This window comes from Dermochelys coriacea, chromosome 5 (genome assembly GCF_009764565.3).
Source record: "Dermochelys coriacea isolate rDerCor1 chromosome 5, rDerCor1.pri.v4, whole genome shotgun sequence".
NCBI classification, from domain to species: domain Eukaryota; kingdom Metazoa; phylum Chordata; order Testudines; family Dermochelyidae; genus Dermochelys; species Dermochelys coriacea.
The window spans coordinates 17,084,551-17,100,778 of NC_050072.1; the positions used below are offsets into that span (position 1 = coordinate 17,084,551).

A 16,228-nucleotide genomic window follows, 5' to 3' on the forward strand; every position below is an offset into this window, starting at 1 on the left:
CCCCACCCATCCAACCCCCCCTTCTCCTTGACCCCTGACCGCCCTCTCCCGGGACCCCCCACCCTTAACTACCCTCCTGGGATCACACACCCCCCTTCCCCGATAAGTCCCTCCGGGACTACCATGCCTATCTAACCCTCCCCTGTTCCCTGTCCCCTGACTGCCTCCCGGGACCCCCTGCCCCTTATCCAACCCCCCTCCATTCCCTTAGCATGCCGCTCAGAGAGGCAGGACTGGCAGCCACGCCGGGTGGAGCCAGCCACACCACCATGCTGCTCGGCAGTAGGTTCCAGCTCCACTGCCCAGAGCGCTGGCAGCATGGTGAGCTGAGGCTGCAGGGGAGGGGGGACAGCAGGGGAGGGGCTGGGGGCTAGCCTTCCCGGCCGGGAGCTCAAGGGACAGGTAGGATGGTCTGGCCCATGGGCCGTAATTTGCCCACCTCTGTTCTAAGGCCTCATTTATGCTGGAGAATTTTAGTATATTAAATAACTCTCTCTTAAATGCTCAGCATACTGCACACTGATTTGCTGTCAGTATTCAAAAGGCCTTGTATCATTTTTGTTGTTCCTGCTTTGAGCAAGTCTAAACACTTGTTCTTTGCCCAGGCTTGCTTGTAATATTACCTTCCTACCGTAGATAAGGAGTACTGTCAAACTAGCTGCAATACTAATTTTCGCATCACTGTTCACTCCTTTGGGTGTTCTCTGGTTTGGTTTTTGTATTTCACTGTCCTGTGGTCAAGCTGACCAGAAGCACCCCATCTGCATAAATTGGACTGCTTTTCTGGGCCTCGCAACTTGACTGGCAATGAGTTTTTCAGTAATTCACACAGAAAATTCTTCCTCTGAGAGCTTTGCTTGGCCTCCATTTTGGGGTGATCTTATAGAAATGGCTGCTGTTATCAGGGATATAGCATAGCAGTTGTTCTGGGAGTTGGTTCCCAAAGGACATTTTGCATGCACCACTCTATTCCACAGTTTTGTGTGGACGTGAGGATAATGGAAGTGAAACAGCACTGCAATGTAGACACTCAGTAATATCAATAACACACAGATCGTTACTAGCATTTTAATTATAGACAATATAATTTCCATTGTAGATGGACCTAAATGCTTGCAAATTGTATCTTTATTATTCAGGTAACCTTTTTTTGGCAGAAGTATCCACAGGTATGAAAATGAAGAGGCACATGGCACTTGTCTACCATTGTTAATTTTAAACAGCTGCCTCCTGCTTTGAATTTCTTTGCCTAGTTTAAAAGGATACATCACCCTTCACTACCTCAATGTAGTCCTGAATAGTAATTAGTGTTTCGTTCATTCAGGTGGAGAGAAGTGTGACAGTGGAATTTTCAGTTCAGTTTGACTTTTAAGGAAGGTTTTTGAAGAATTGGCTAGTAATAAATTGTTCAGTGGGACAGTAGGATCTTGGTTAGCTGTTTTTTCAATCTGTATTTTAAGTACTTGGCTATTGTTTCCCAAATCTAATTGGCTCCCAAAAATATTTTTTCCTTACTTGATACAGTATGTTTGTAGATACTGTATAAAACACTAATTGTTACACTTTCTTTTTACAAAAGCAGACCTGTTAAAGTTGAGTTTGAATTCCATAACTTAAGCATATTTAGTTTCTCATAGGGTTGCTAACTTTATATAGCTTCTTTTTTAGGGCTGATCTACACTGAAAACTTAACATCAACTCCACGGAGAGCTGTAGCTATGCTGATATAAGCCCCAGTGTAGACAGTGCTAGGTTGATGGAAGAATTTTTGCATCTATTTAGCTACCACCTCTTGGGGAGATGGATTTAACTACAGTGATGGGAGAATCTACAGCAAGTGCTATAGTGGTGTGGCTGCACTTGTACCACCATAGTGTTTTAAGTGTAGACATATTCTTAGAATTTTGTAGTTATGTGCAATACTGTGTTAAAGCATTTTTTTTTCTTGGCCCATATTATCCAAATGAATGATTTTAAAGCTTCATGCTCACAGCAGATGTTAAGCCAGGGGTCTCAAACACACGGGGTTATTTTCTGTGGCCTGCCAGCTCCCTGCTCTCTCTCCCTCCCAGCGTTTACCTAGAGCGGCTCCGGCCTGGCGCGCACTGGGGGCAGAGCAGGCTCCCCGCCTGCCTGCCCTGCCCCCCGCCGCTTCGGGAAGCGGCCTGGACCTGGTGGGGGGGGGAGCAGGGAAACACACAGACACCTGTGCCTCCCTGCCTCCCCTAGGTTCCAGCCGCTTCCCGGAGCAGCGTGGGGGCAGGGTAGGCAGGCGGGGAGCCTGCCCTGCCCCCACTGTGCGCAGGGCCGGACCCGCCCCATAACCCCTCCTGCACCTTGACCCCCTGCCCTGAGCCCCCTGCCACACCCAGCACCCCTCCTGCATCCCTTGGGGGCAGGGAGGGGACAGAGTTGGGGTAGGGATTTCGGGAAAGCGGTTGGAATGGGGACAGGGAAGGGGTGGCAAGAGGTTGGGCAGGGACGGGGCCTAATGGAAGGGGTGGAGTGGGGTGGGCCCGGGGCAATGGGGAGTGGTGGTCAGTGAGGCGGCCCTCGGGCCAATGTACTAGTCCTCATGTGGCCCTCGTAGTCATTTGAGTTTGAGACCCCAGTGTTAAGCCCTCTGTATTTTGTTTAACAAGAATAATAAAACATGGTGCTGCATATAAGTGTGATCTAGAAATTTCATGTTCAAATGCATGCTGGGATTTATACTTGGGAGTTTTTACTTTCTAAATATATAATTAATCAAACCCCCCATTTTTGATTAATTCAACTAAAAGAAAGTGAATAGGGTATTTTAAGATACCCTGCATATGTGAAGTAATCATCCTAAGATAGACATCAGTGTTTTTAGGTGCATTTTTGTGATATGTTAGACCTCTAGATAACCTAATTCTTTGGTGCTTCACCAAATGTACTGATGCATCTAGTGCTTCGAGATGAATGTCGGAGCATGTGTTAGTACATCCTGGGTTCGTAATGTCCACTTTTATGGGATTCCTAGATGTGCCAGTGGGTTACAAAGAACAGAGTGATTGAAGATGCTGGCCAAGATATTCACAACGGGCATCTATCTAAAGTTAGGTTACTAAATCCTTATGTAATGGCTTCTGTGGACATGTAACACTCTTTACCAATGTGTAAAAGTATTCAAATGCCCAAATATATGGCCTGACTTTCAAAAGTGCTGAGCAGCCAGAAGCTCTTATTGACTTCAGTGGCTGCTGGTGGGTGGCTCAACACTTCTGAAAATCAGGCCACTTAAATGATTAAATAAGGATTCAAGGGCTTGACCTTACTCTCATGGAAGTCAGTAGCAAAATTCTTACTGACTTCAGTGGTCCAAGATCAAGTTCAAAGAGTCTAATTTTCAGGCACTTATTTCTAAATGTTGGCTGGTCTTCTTTAGTCATTTAAGTATTTATTTAAGTTTTCAATTAGGTAGATTCACTTTGTGTGTTTCTATCTGGAACACTATTTATTAAGTAAGTAACTTGAATAGCTGAAAAGATTTTACTGAGACTTTTTTGAAAACTGAGAAATTTCACGTCCAAAAGAGTGTTTTGAAAAACTACTGAAAATGGACAGATGGGGAAAGGTATCTGACATTCTAATTCATTTGTATCAAGTTTGCTATAGAGCTTTGAATTCAAATTCAAATTGAAGAGAATAAATATTGAACAGATGGAACAGTTATAGTTTCATTAACTTGTATATTTGTGCTAGATTCAAAAAAGGAAAAAAATCACTCAATTTGTTTTTGTAATATGCCAAATATTGCTTCATGAAAATGTAAGCCTGCAGTATGAGGGCTGGTCTATGCTACAAAGTTAGGTCAACTTAACTACGTACCTCAGGGTTGTGAAAATTTTCATGTCCTGCACAAAGTAATTAAACTGACCTAAGTTCCAATGTAGACACTGCTAGGTTGACAGAAGGATCTTTTGTCTATCTAGCTACTGCCTCTGAGAGGTGGGTTTACTGCAGCAATGGAGAAACTACAGGAACAGATGAGGTAAGTGTCTACTACACTATGGTTGTGCTACTGTAGCATTTTAATGTAGACATACCCTGAGTTTATAGCCTTCTCCATGGTCTTAGCTTGGCACATGGCACACAGATTTCCACCAGTGGAAGCTGTAGGGTAAACAGGACTCAGGCATTTTTTTACCACCAAATCATCAAACTAGGTTTGGGTGATTTAGTGGTAGAAATACATGAGTTCTGCCTATGCTATAGCTACCAATGGTGGAGTTGCAAAGGAGGGAATTGTCCCAGTTTTCCAGGGATACATGCAGCTTGAAGTTGCTAGGTCACTAAAGTTTATCAGCTTCCAGTAAGATGGCATGAGTAAACTTACATTTAAGTGCCCAGATGTTATAATTTGCAAATCATTTTTTTGTGGTGGCAGGGGAGAAATGGAGGGTGTTTATCTTTAAATCTTTGAAGCTGGCATCACTACTTTTTTTTAAAAGCTATTTATCATTTAAAAGCTCAATCAAAATGAAGTATCTGCTTGTTTAACCATTTTGGGACCTGGATATTTCTGTAGCAGTTTCTATAGAGTACCAGGATATATCTGTTTGATTTGGATAAACACACTTGCTAGTTGTTCAGTTGCATCACTGAATAGTAAAGTGGTAAACCAGTGGTATTTTAGTTATTTTAATTAGACTTCCTGGGTATCGTACTATTTGGATGACTGGGAAAATTCAACTCCAAAATAATAATATTTGGTTGCATGCTCAGTCAGACCATAGTGTGGTATCCTAAATTGTGTAAGCGTTTTCTTTGAAACCAGAAGGGCCAGAAACATAGAATCATAGAACTGGAAGGGACCTCGAGAGGTCATCTAGTCCAGTCCCTTCGACTCAAGGCAGGACTAAGTATTATCTAGACCATCCCTGACAGTTGTTTGTATAACCTGCTCTTAAAAATCCCCAATGATGGAGATTCCACAACCTCCCTAGGCAATTTATTCCAGTGCTTAACCACCGTGACAGTTAGGAAGCTTTTCCTAATGTCCAACCTAAACCGCCCTTGCTGCAATTTAAGCCCATTGCTTCTTGTCCTATCTTCAGAGGTTAAGAAGAACAATTTTTTCCCCTCCTCCTTGTAACAACCTTTTATGTACTTAACCTGTTATGTCCCCTTTCAGTCGTCTCTTCTCCAGACTAAACAAACCCAATTTTTTTAATCTTCCGTCATAGGTCATGTTTTCTAGACCTTTAATCATTTTTGTTGCTCTTCTCTGAACTTTCTCCAGTTTGTCCACATCTTTCCTGAAATGTGGCACCCAGAACTGAACACAATACTCCAGTTGAGGCCTAATTAGCACTGAGTAGAGCGGAAGAATTACTTCTCATGTCTTGCTTACAGTACACCTGCTAATACATCCCAGAATGATGTTTGATTATTTTGTAACAGCATTAAACCGTTGACTCGTATTTAGCTTGTGATCCACTATGACCCCCAGATCCCTGTCCGCAGTACTCCTTCCTAGGTAGTCGTTTCCCATTTTGTCTGTGTGCAACTGATTGTTCCTTCCTAAGTGGAGTACTTTGCATTTGTCCTTACTGAATTTCATTCTATTTACTTCAGACCATTTCTCCAGTTTGTCCAAATGATTTTGAATTTTAATCCTATCCTCCAAAGCACTCTCAACCTCTCTCAGCTTGGTATCATCCACAAACTTTAATGTACTCTCTATGCCATTATCTAAATCATTGATGAAGATATTGAACAGAATCGGACCCAGAAACGATCCCCTGCGGGACCCCACTGGTTATGGTCTTCCAGCAGGCATGTGAACCACTGATAACTACTCTCTGGGAACGGATTTCCAACCATTTATGTACCCACCTTATAGTAGCTCCATCTAGGTTCTATTTCCCTAGTTTGTTTATGAGAAGGTCATGTGGGACAGTATCAAAAGCCTTACTAAAGTCAAGATATAAACATCTACCACTTCCCCCCACCACAAGGCTTGTTACCCTGTCAAAGAAAGCTATCTGGTTGATTTGACATGATTTGTTCTTGACAAATCCATGTTGACTGTTGTTTACTACCTTATTATCTTCTAGGTGTTTGCAAATTGATTGTTTAATTATTTGCTCCGTTATTTTTCTGGGTATAGAAGTTAAGCTGACTGGTCTGTAACATCATGTAGACTTAGGTTATAGAAAATATAGTAGCACTCACAGGAGGGAAACCTTGTCTGTAAATTGCATACATACTTGATGCATCAACTTTCTAATAGTAGTATCTCTCTTTTTTTTTTTTTTTAAACTATTTCTTTAACTTGGGGCAACTTTATTCTTTTCCACTAAAAAGCTACCAGTAGTCTAGCAGCTTCTAACATTGGAAAATTTAATTCCAACAATTTATAATATTTGCTTACAGATCACAATCCATTACATTTAATAATAGATATGTCTACCAAATACACATAAAATTACCTGTTTCCGAACAATTTTCCCAAAATTTATACCCACCCAATCAGTCTTTTGTTTAATCTTACTGATGTGACGTACTACAAATCAGTCTTTCTGGCCCTCTTTTTCCAAATCAGAGCCCACTCACCCAAGATTATTTGTCTACTCAGCACCTTTTCTCATCAAATTATATATAGATATATGATCATTTTGTTGTCAAAACTGATTATAAATATTTTTGTTTTATAATAAAACTTTTTGTATGGAAGTTTCTTTAGAAAGTTGAAACATAATGCCAAGGTACTGGTTCTGTTGTAGTTAGTTTTGATATGCTGTTAAATTATCCAGTGCTTTGATGATAACATGTTTGTCACCTCCAAGCTGTGATGTATTAATGCTTTATGAAAACTCTTCTACAGTAGGTGTATTTTTCTTCCCTAGGTTTGCCCAAAACCCCGTGTGCCTGACGGTTTCTTTGATCATCTGTTTGCTAGCCTGAAAATACAGCTTTAAAAAGGATTCCAGACATATTTGATCTGCCAGAAAAAGCTGTTCCAAATGGACAATATGTCTATTACTAACACACCAACAAGTAATGATGCTTGTCTGAGCATTGTTCACAGCTTGATGTGCCATCGGCAAGGTGGAGAGAGTGAAACTTTTGCAAAACGAGCAATCGAAAGCTTAGTTAAAAAGCTAAAGGAGAAAAAAGATGAATTGGATTCTTTGATTACAGCTATAACTACAAATGGAGCTCATCCTAGTAAATGTGTTACAATACAGAGAACATTGGATGGAAGGCTTCAGGTTAGTCCAAATACAGACACTGATATTTTTTTTATGTATGTTAGTTGCGTGTTAGCAAAAGTGGGTGTAATAGGATTGGGGTGCACCAAAGAGGAAGAGTGGCTCTATGGCATAATTTTCCCCACCTTGGAGGCGATAGAAACCCATGTACAGACATAGTTTGTTGGGTTTGCCCCTATAACATTTACTATTTTTCTACAAATGCCTGTTTTTTCAAATGTACATGTCACAAGTTACATAGAAAGACCATTTCACATCCTGCTAAGGTATTAGCTTTTTAATCTAGAGATAAAATTCTACAGTTTCTCCCATAATTTTTATCTACAGACTTCTGGGAGGCTATGATTTGCAATTTCATATAACTTGTGAATTCCCACCACTTTTGTTGTGTTGGCCATTTTATTTTCAACATTGCCTGTCACAGTCTTATATTTCCTTCTGGGAATAATCACATTAGTTTAAATATCCACTGGGATTTCTTTTTGGATTCTTTCTATTGGATCCCAAGTTTTGGAGGATAAGTATTTTTAAAAACATGGCAGGAGAAATTTTTAGTGAAAGGTATCTGCTCTGTTCTAGCCAGCCTTATTCTGTTAGTGGGAAATGAGGGAAAGTCATTTTTTATTTATTTCCCCCCCCCCCCAACTTTCCCAGTCGACTTTTGTGTCTTTAACTTTCTAGGTGGCTGGTCGTAAAGGGTTCCCTCACGTGATCTATGCTCGTCTTTGGAGGTGGCCTGATCTTCACAAAAATGAACTCAAGCATGTTAAATATTGTCAGTATGCTTTTGACCTAAAATGTGACAGTGTCTGTGTGAATCCTTACCATTATGAACGTGTAGTGTCACCTGGCATTGGTAAGTAGTCTGTCGATTAAAGTGGAACAATAGAAGTAAAGAGTAAATATTTTTTCCTTATATTCTAGAAAATGTAGACCTAAATAAAAATGAGTGCATAATGACATAGTAAAAGACCAAGTATATTTTGAATTACTTTTACTTCTACCTTTTTATTTAGTGGAAATAATTACTGAAGTTTAACTTTGGAATAAACTTGAGGCATAGGGATGAAATTTCCAGTTGCTGTTTCAGCCTTTCGGAACTGAATATGAAGTGGTATTTAGTTCATGTAAACTGTAGGAGAGTGATTTTAGTTTGCATATTTCTGTGATGTCTTGGCATAGTGTGTGTAGTCACTAATGTCAAATTTCTGTTAGTTGTATATTTATGAATTCAATGCATTGTAAGTTTGTAAATGCATTTCATGGTTTTTAAAGATATTTTTACTTTTTAAAAGATTCCTTTTTTCTTTTTAAAAGATCTTTCAGGACTGACCTTGCAGAGTTCTGGTAAGTAGTTAATTGTTTATAATTGATAAAGATTTCTATGTAAAAAGAACTAGATTGCACTTTAAATAGCATATTCACAAATGTTCTCACATGCTGAGAGGGGGAGGGAAAGCAAGGATAGAAATGCACTTATTTCGTCTAGTTAGGAGACCTTTCAAAATAGTGGTATGTGAAGCAGTCTGGTGTGTGCATCAAAAAAGGTATAGCCTAAGCTTTCAACTCGCCTTTCATTGTTGCTCTAGTTTCACTCATTTGTAACTTTCCCAGAATTTTCATTTGAAATCGGAGCAAGCATGGAAAGTTACAAGCCAAAAAGTTTTTTGTTTTTGTTTGAACAGAATAAGTCTGGCAGTATAGTATATTTACCATCTGAGCTAGGTGATAGGAGGAAAATAGACTTTTTCCTGTGTAAAATAGTATTAAAAACTAAGATTGCACAACTAATTCAGACATCTGAACTTTAACTTCAGACTTGTGGCAAGTGTCCTGGAGAATAATCAAATTGGTAAACGGGGGAATATATTTAAAACTTGGAAACAATTAAACATTTACTTCCAGGTATACTCAGAGAAGCAACATGATAGGGTTTTAGTTACTTCTGTAACTGTATTGTGTATGCAACTGATGCACTGAAGCTAGGGTTTTCCTTTCCTCTTAAAGGACAGATGTGGTGGGATTTTTTTGTTGGTTCAAGTGCCTGGAAGTCTTGGACATAAACTTAAAAAAAAAAAAAAAATCAAATCAAATGGCTAAACTTTACAAATTTGAACTTTTGATAGACTAGACTCCAGGCCAGTTTGCTTTCTACTGAAGGAGTAGAAGCAATTGAAAATGATTTATGTGCACAGTATCAAGTTTGTATCAAAGTTTATAGTACAGTAACTAAATACATGGTATGTATTGGTTACATAAGTATATTTTTGTGCTGCTATCTCACTACAGCTATGGAACTGATAGAGAATAAAAAGAAAATATTTTAATATCCTTTGACATTTCTTAAACAAAAAACAAACATGGAATTAATGCAACATAAAAAATTAGTTTAAAACATTAAATACAGAATGCAAAAGTTAGTGTTCATATAATCATAACTCACCCACACTAGCCACAGAGACTATTTTGGATTAGTAGTTGTTTAAATATGAAGTGAGTTCTGTAGTGCCTTGCATGTGCATGCACACTTCCAAAGGGTGTTGCATAAAAGTAGCTTGAGGAGAGCAAGGCTTTTTCTTGTGTGCAGTGGTGTTGTTGCATTAAGTTTATTATGAGGAGTTTGCATATTCAGAATTGCTTGTTTAAAGTTGTAACTTCAATATTGCATTAATGTAGGTTAAAGTGCTTGACAGATAGTGCATTTCCACTTTTCTCACCCCCTCCAGCCATACTCTAATGAACACAAACCAGCATGGTGTTAGAATATGCATAATTTGGGAACGAAATTGCTATTTCAGAGGCAGCAAGTGGAGCTCACCATTCTTTGGTGTGCTATACAGTTACTCTTTACAGTTCTCAGCTACTGGATGAATTGCTTATTTATTTGTAAACTAGAGAATGTGCCCCACAATGTTGTATGAGGTCTGTGTAGGTCAGAGATGGTTGCCTAAACTGCTTTTCCAAGAATGCAGCTTTAATAGTGTTCAGAGTAGCAGCCGTGTTTGTCTGTATTCGCAAAAAAGGATAGGAGTACTTGTGGCACCTTAGAAACTAACAAATTTATTTGAGCATAAGCTTTCGTGAGCTAATGCATCCGATGAAGTGAGCTGTAGCTCACGAAAGCTTATGCTCAAATAAATTTGTTAGTCTCTAAGGTGCTACAAGTACTCCTTTCTTTTTTAATAGTGTTGTAATTGTTTGGAAGTAGAGCTGCTCCATGTACTTACCTATAAATTAGTAAAATGCACATGCATGCTTAAGGATTTAAACCTTTATTTTTTCATAGCTCCATCAAGTATGTTGGTGAAAGATGAATATGTTCATGACTTTGAAGGACAGTCCTTATCTACAGCTGAAGGCCATTCAGTCCAGACCATCCAGCATCCACCAAGTAACAGGGCTTCTACTGAGACTTACAGCACCCCAGCTATGTTAGCTCCTACTGAGTCTAGCACTACCAGCACCACCAACTTTCCCAACATTCCTGTGGCTTCCACAAGTAAGAAACTTAGATTATCTGGAATATAAAATCAGAATACTTGAATGGCACAACCATTTGATCTTCTCTAAAGTGGACATTGCACAGGAAACTTGCTTTTTTTATCGAAGTAAATACACTAGTACCTCACTTTGTTATTCCAGTCACAGGTGACCTGTTGATCTCAGATGTTAAAATGAGATATTAGGGAGCCTAGAATTTGAATCAGTTTTTTCTGTTAACACCCCCCACCCAACCCCCCCATTACAATGACTGAATTTTCTAAATTACAAAAAACTGATGCACACTTCTTGAGAAACCCTTACAAACACTGTTCATTGTTGTTGTTTAAGTTACTGACCCTTGAGGAGTACTAGCATTAGTATTGAACCACTGGGGTGGGAATGGAAAATTTCAGTATTCCATTAAATCAGCAGGAGGGATAATAAAACTGGATATATGAAGACGTAGTACTTAAACTTTCTGAAGCTGAGGACACCTCCTCTTCTAACTTTTTTGAAAAAAAAATAATTGAACCACTTGAAAAATAAGCCTGTAAAAATTGCAGACTCTCTTAAAATCCTCATGAACACGTTGGTATGCCATATTTAATTTTTCTTAAACGTTTTATGTGAATTTAGCTGTGTGGAAGTGCTCAATTGAATCAGTTATCACATAGCCCTAGAAAATGAAATCCTCTGTACTCAGATCAGGGAGTAGCAGTATGCAAAGATCCCCATGGTACCTCGGCAACATCCCTCAGTCCTTGCCTAAAGAAACCATTTGTATTTTGGGTTTTGTATCACTCCCATCACCATAGTATCATATTGCTCTAAGGGTGTGAAGATAATTTAGTCTCCATTTCCTTTCAGTCTTTGATGCCTCTTCTAAGTCCATGGAAATTTTATTGAAAATAAGTGTTTCTGGGGCTGAGTGAAGCGTGTTTCTTTTTCTGTATCTTTCAAGTGAAGCCTTTAGCTTCTTTTTTCCCTATACCGAAAATATCCAAAACAAAATATGAGTAAAACAAAGATACATTTTCCTGTTAGCAAATAAAAATGTGCAGAGCAATTCCAGTCATAAGATATGACACACAATACGCTGTTGGAATAGAAGAAAAATTAGATGATGCAAAAAGTATCTTACCTGCAGCTTTCTAAGGTTCTTTCCTGCAAGAAATATATCCTTAAATTCTAGCAGCTTTATTGTAATAGTCTTGATAACTGGGATGTGTTTTCCTCAGTAGGATTGTGCAATTTCCCTCTTATAATAAAACCGTGGAATATTTATGAATGGGAAGTATGTTCTTTTACCAGGTCAGCCAACCAGTATATTGACAGGTAGCCATAGTGATGGACTCTTACAGATTGCTTCAGGGCCTCAGCCAGGAACGCAGCAGAATGGGTTTACAGCTCAGCCAGCTACTTACCATCACAGTGAGTATAAACTTACATGCATTCTTTTTAGTTTTCTAAAACCGGTTAATAAATATTCAGGAGAATAAAAAAATAGAAATGACATGGGTAAGCTCCCTAAAATGCGAAGTAGTCCAGTCCTTATTTTCTTCTTTTAGATAGTACAACAACTTGGACTGGAAGTCGAACGGCAGCCTACACACCTACTATACCTCACCATCAGAATGGGCATCTTCAGCATCACCCACCTATGCCCCACCCTGGACATTACTGTAAGCATTTGAGGATTTTCAAATTGCTATACTTTCTATGCTGTCATTGTAGCATAATGGCAGAATCTAATCTCTCTTGTGACCTTTTTCCCCCCACAAGCGTAAATTCTATTAATTATAAAATTACCGTGTAACGTATTCTGACAATTAAATATGAAAGCTTCATGAGAGTTGGTGAACTGTACTTTGTGCTGCATTAAAACAGGTGAGAGCAGATTAAAATTTTAGTTGTGTTATAATGGCACCATCCAGTTTTTCAGTTAAAAACCTGTTTGTATTTCCCTTTTCAGCTTCTGTTTATAGAACTTGATAACTTGGCTGTAAATACTTCCTTTGACCTTGAGTGTTGGTCCAAAAGTACATTTTGAAATAATATTTGGCCTTTTTTGGTTCAAGTTCCTGTTTCATGTTTCTTTAGAAACATATTTAGAGTAATGTCTCATTTTCTTAATAACTTACAGTACTTAGACAGGCATTTCTTTTAAAGTGTAACTTATGTGCATTAAAATTTAAAAATATTATAAAAGTTAAAAATCATTGCTGACTGGCCCCACTACAACCCAATTCATGGGGACATTTGGCACATAGGTTTGCATTTACTACAAAACAGACCTGAAAATGGATTTTCTTTAAAGATTACTAGTTAACTCTTGGCCTCAAGGCAAAATAGATTGATTTTTGTTTTACCGTGTTGTAATCTAGTAAATTTGAATGAAATCAGTAGAGCCTAAAGGTATAGCAGATTAGATAGGTTATCTAAGAGCAAGGAGAGTGGTGAGAAAAGAACAAAAATTAAAATTAATTTTGCCTGTCCTCCTTTATTATGGAATTCAATAATCTCTAAACACTGGGATAATTCTGGATTTCCTATTCTTATACTTATAAATTATTCTATTTGCAGTGGTTATGCTCTGCACTCTATTCCTGAGGGGGAGTTAAAATCACTTATTGCAATAAATTACTTTGGCAGTTTTCCTGTATCAACAAAACGTATTTTAGACTCCGATATTAAGTTTTATATTACTCGCTTCTACCTGGTTCCCACTCCATACTCCATCTTGTTTATCTGAAGTACTGGAGTTCAAAAATATTTCTGGTGCTTAAGTTACTCATAAATGTTTTCAATATTGACTTGGCTTTCCAATTTAATACTTTGACTTTTCTAAAAATGGATGTTGGTACTCTTGGGCTATCTCCTTGGCCTCCTGCTCCTCTCACTTTGTCACTCCGTTGACATCTACCAACTTCGTCATCTTCTCTCAGAAGCCATTGTGCCTTTGTCCATGATGCATATCCCGAACTCATCTGTAAAACGGCACATTTAATCCCTTCTAACGATGTACTTCTGCTGTGCTGCCTATGAGGAGCATAGCTAATTTATAATAAAAATTAAAACAAATTTGTTAACTATGCTTTGCCAAGACTAACCTCTCTGCTGATCTGTTTTTAGAATGAACTTGTCAGGGCTAGGACCATACCCTCTTCTCTATTTGGAAAGTGCCTAGCATGCTGTGGACTCTACCAAAACAAAATTACTCAGAAATCTGTATCTTCATGTAAAATAAACTTCATGCTTTTTTTTTTTAAAGGGCCAGTTCACAATGAACTTGCATTCCAGCCTCCTATATCAAATCATCCTGGTAAGTGCATGCTTTTGAAGAATTGTTCAAAGTATAATGGAAAATTAAATATATTCCATATGGGCCTGATCCAAAGCCATGTATCACCTACTTCAAAAGCTATGCCAAGCATATGTTACAAAGAAATAATACATTTTGAGATGCAACAAAATGGATGAATGATAACTGTTGGTATTTCCAGAAACTAAAGGCCCACACTTTCAAAGAATGGATTTTAAACAGATTTTTATTAGTTTAAGCAATTAATAGAATCTAAGCAAGTACAGTTTTGGTGTGAAACCTAGAAAAGTAGCCAACTTGCAGATGCAAGGTAGTATGCTAACGTTACAATAATACAGTTTGTCCATCACACAGGTTATATCATTTTGTATGATTTAAACAGTAACTTATTTTTTCATTCATTCATTTGCCTCTACCACCAAAAGGAAAACTGGCAGTGATTGAAAGCTGAATTTAACTGGTGATAAGACGGCAATGTTTATATAAAAATTCATAGTTTTATAATGATCCACACTCTTCATAATTAAGTATTGTTTCATAAACGTAAGTCTGAAATACTTATTCGTTAAGGGTTTTTGTAAAAACTGAAGCTTTTGTGTCTGTCCTATTATGATAAAAACAGTATTTCTCCTAATAATTTGCAGTGATTCTGTCTTAATTTCCTAAAAATCAACCTATACTATCTGTATATAAAAAGTATAATTAATAGGCAAATTCATTGACATTGAGGTGCAGTTAGAATAATTGTTAAATGCAACTGCAAGCTTAAATTACCATGACCCCATTCCTGCCCAGGTGTTTCTGTTCCATCTCTAGTGTGCAAAACATTTACTAGTGAATGCTACATAAAAATTTGAAAGCAATTTTGTGTTCATTTAAAATCACTACTGACTTCTTACATACATGCACTGTTGAAAATTAAATTGCAGGTACAAATGGCAAAAGTTCTAAACACTTGTGTCTCAGGGTTTTGCAGGATTTTTACTGGCATATTTCAGTCTGTTCTTTGTCTTCTCCAGCTCCGGAGTACTGGTGTTCAATTGCTTACTTTGAAATGGATGTGCAAGTTGGGGAGACATTTAAAGTTCCTTCAAGCTGTCCAGTTGTTACTGTTGATGGCTATGTGGACCCTTCTGGAGGAGACCGCTTTTGCCTGGGCCAGCTTTCTAATGTACACAGAACAGAAGCCATTGAAAGAGCAAGGTATTTTGCATGTCTTCTGGAATACCAGACTTTGGTTGTGTATTTATATTTATTGTTCAAGATTTTGGTATATACCTTTCTTTTGAAAGTATAAGTGCCATTAGGTACATTCTGATTGATATGCTACTACAGCATGTGTTTTCCTGGGCCTTTAGGTTCACACTTTGGGTATGTTCATCCATCTGAATAGTGCATCAGTGGCCCAGGAGTGTGCCCCTTGATGTGGCATATTGCATTTGTTGGTTTTATATAATTGTGTTTGAAAGTTGTCATAATTTTAAGAACAATTTGTGTCCTTGTGCTTGAGGAGAGAAGACTTAATCTGTTGAGGGTAAGGGCAAAGATTGGACTAAGTGAAGCACACAGGTTCTTTAGAGTATCATAGGCAAATGGAAAAAAGATACTTTGTTTTTCATTCTCACCTCACACTTAAGTTTTGGTGAAGGAGCAGAAAAAGGACTTCAGGAACTCTTTTGCGAGTGATAAACTCCTTTCCCTACGGAACAAACAGGAGTACAACAGGACTAAAATTCCACGTGTTTATAGTTAGTTAGCTTAAAATATGGTGCATTATTGTGACATCACCAAGAGATCATGTTGCTATATTGGAGCATTGTTTCAAAAGATGTATACACTGCTATTCTCTAATGCAGGACTGTACACTTGGATGACTTTAGAAGAGCTCTGTGTAGTTTGAAAGGTGGTCTCTTTGACCAATAGAAGGTGGGCCAGAAAAAGATATTACCTCACTCATTTTGTTTCTCTCATGTTTTAATACAGTATGGCTACAGCAATGCTGCAAATAATTTAGGACACTTGTCAGTGTGGATCCTTATCCTGCTGAAATAAGAGGCCAAAGTGTTGTATTTGCTGAGATACAGTTTTGGAATGCAGAATCTATGCATGTAATTACTTTAAATGTTCCTTGACTTACATAGCTTATCCATTCTGCTACTTCCATAAAGTTAATATTACA

General features: G+C 38.2%; 1 protein-coding gene across 6 annotated transcripts in view; it reads left to right on the top strand.

Moving 5' to 3' along the window:
• Nucleotides 1-16,228, top strand: part of SMAD4 (SMAD family member 4) — a 31,087-nt gene that overhangs the window by 9,881 nt on the left and 4,978 nt on the right. For 5 of the 6 annotated variants that reach the window (XM_038402152.2, XM_038402151.2, XM_043514553.1 and 2 more), the window contains 8 exons: nucleotides 6,879-7,244; nucleotides 7,926-8,100; nucleotides 8,562-8,591; nucleotides 10,531-10,743; nucleotides 12,039-12,158; nucleotides 12,296-12,409; nucleotides 13,999-14,049; nucleotides 15,069-15,252. In XM_038402152.2, coding sequence (XP_038258080.1) covers nucleotides 6,996-7,244; nucleotides 7,926-8,100; nucleotides 8,562-8,591; nucleotides 10,531-10,743; nucleotides 12,039-12,158; nucleotides 12,296-12,409; nucleotides 13,999-14,049; nucleotides 15,069-15,252 — 1,136 coding nt within the window. In that variant the 5' untranslated portion in view covers nucleotides 6,879-6,995. Of the gene's footprint in view, nucleotides 1-3,959; nucleotides 4,019-6,878; nucleotides 7,245-7,925; nucleotides 8,101-8,561; nucleotides 8,592-10,530; nucleotides 10,744-12,038; nucleotides 12,159-12,295; nucleotides 12,410-13,998; nucleotides 14,050-15,068; nucleotides 15,253-16,228 lie in introns of all 6 variants that reach the window. The other variant, XM_038402149.2, reaches the window with a different exon arrangement.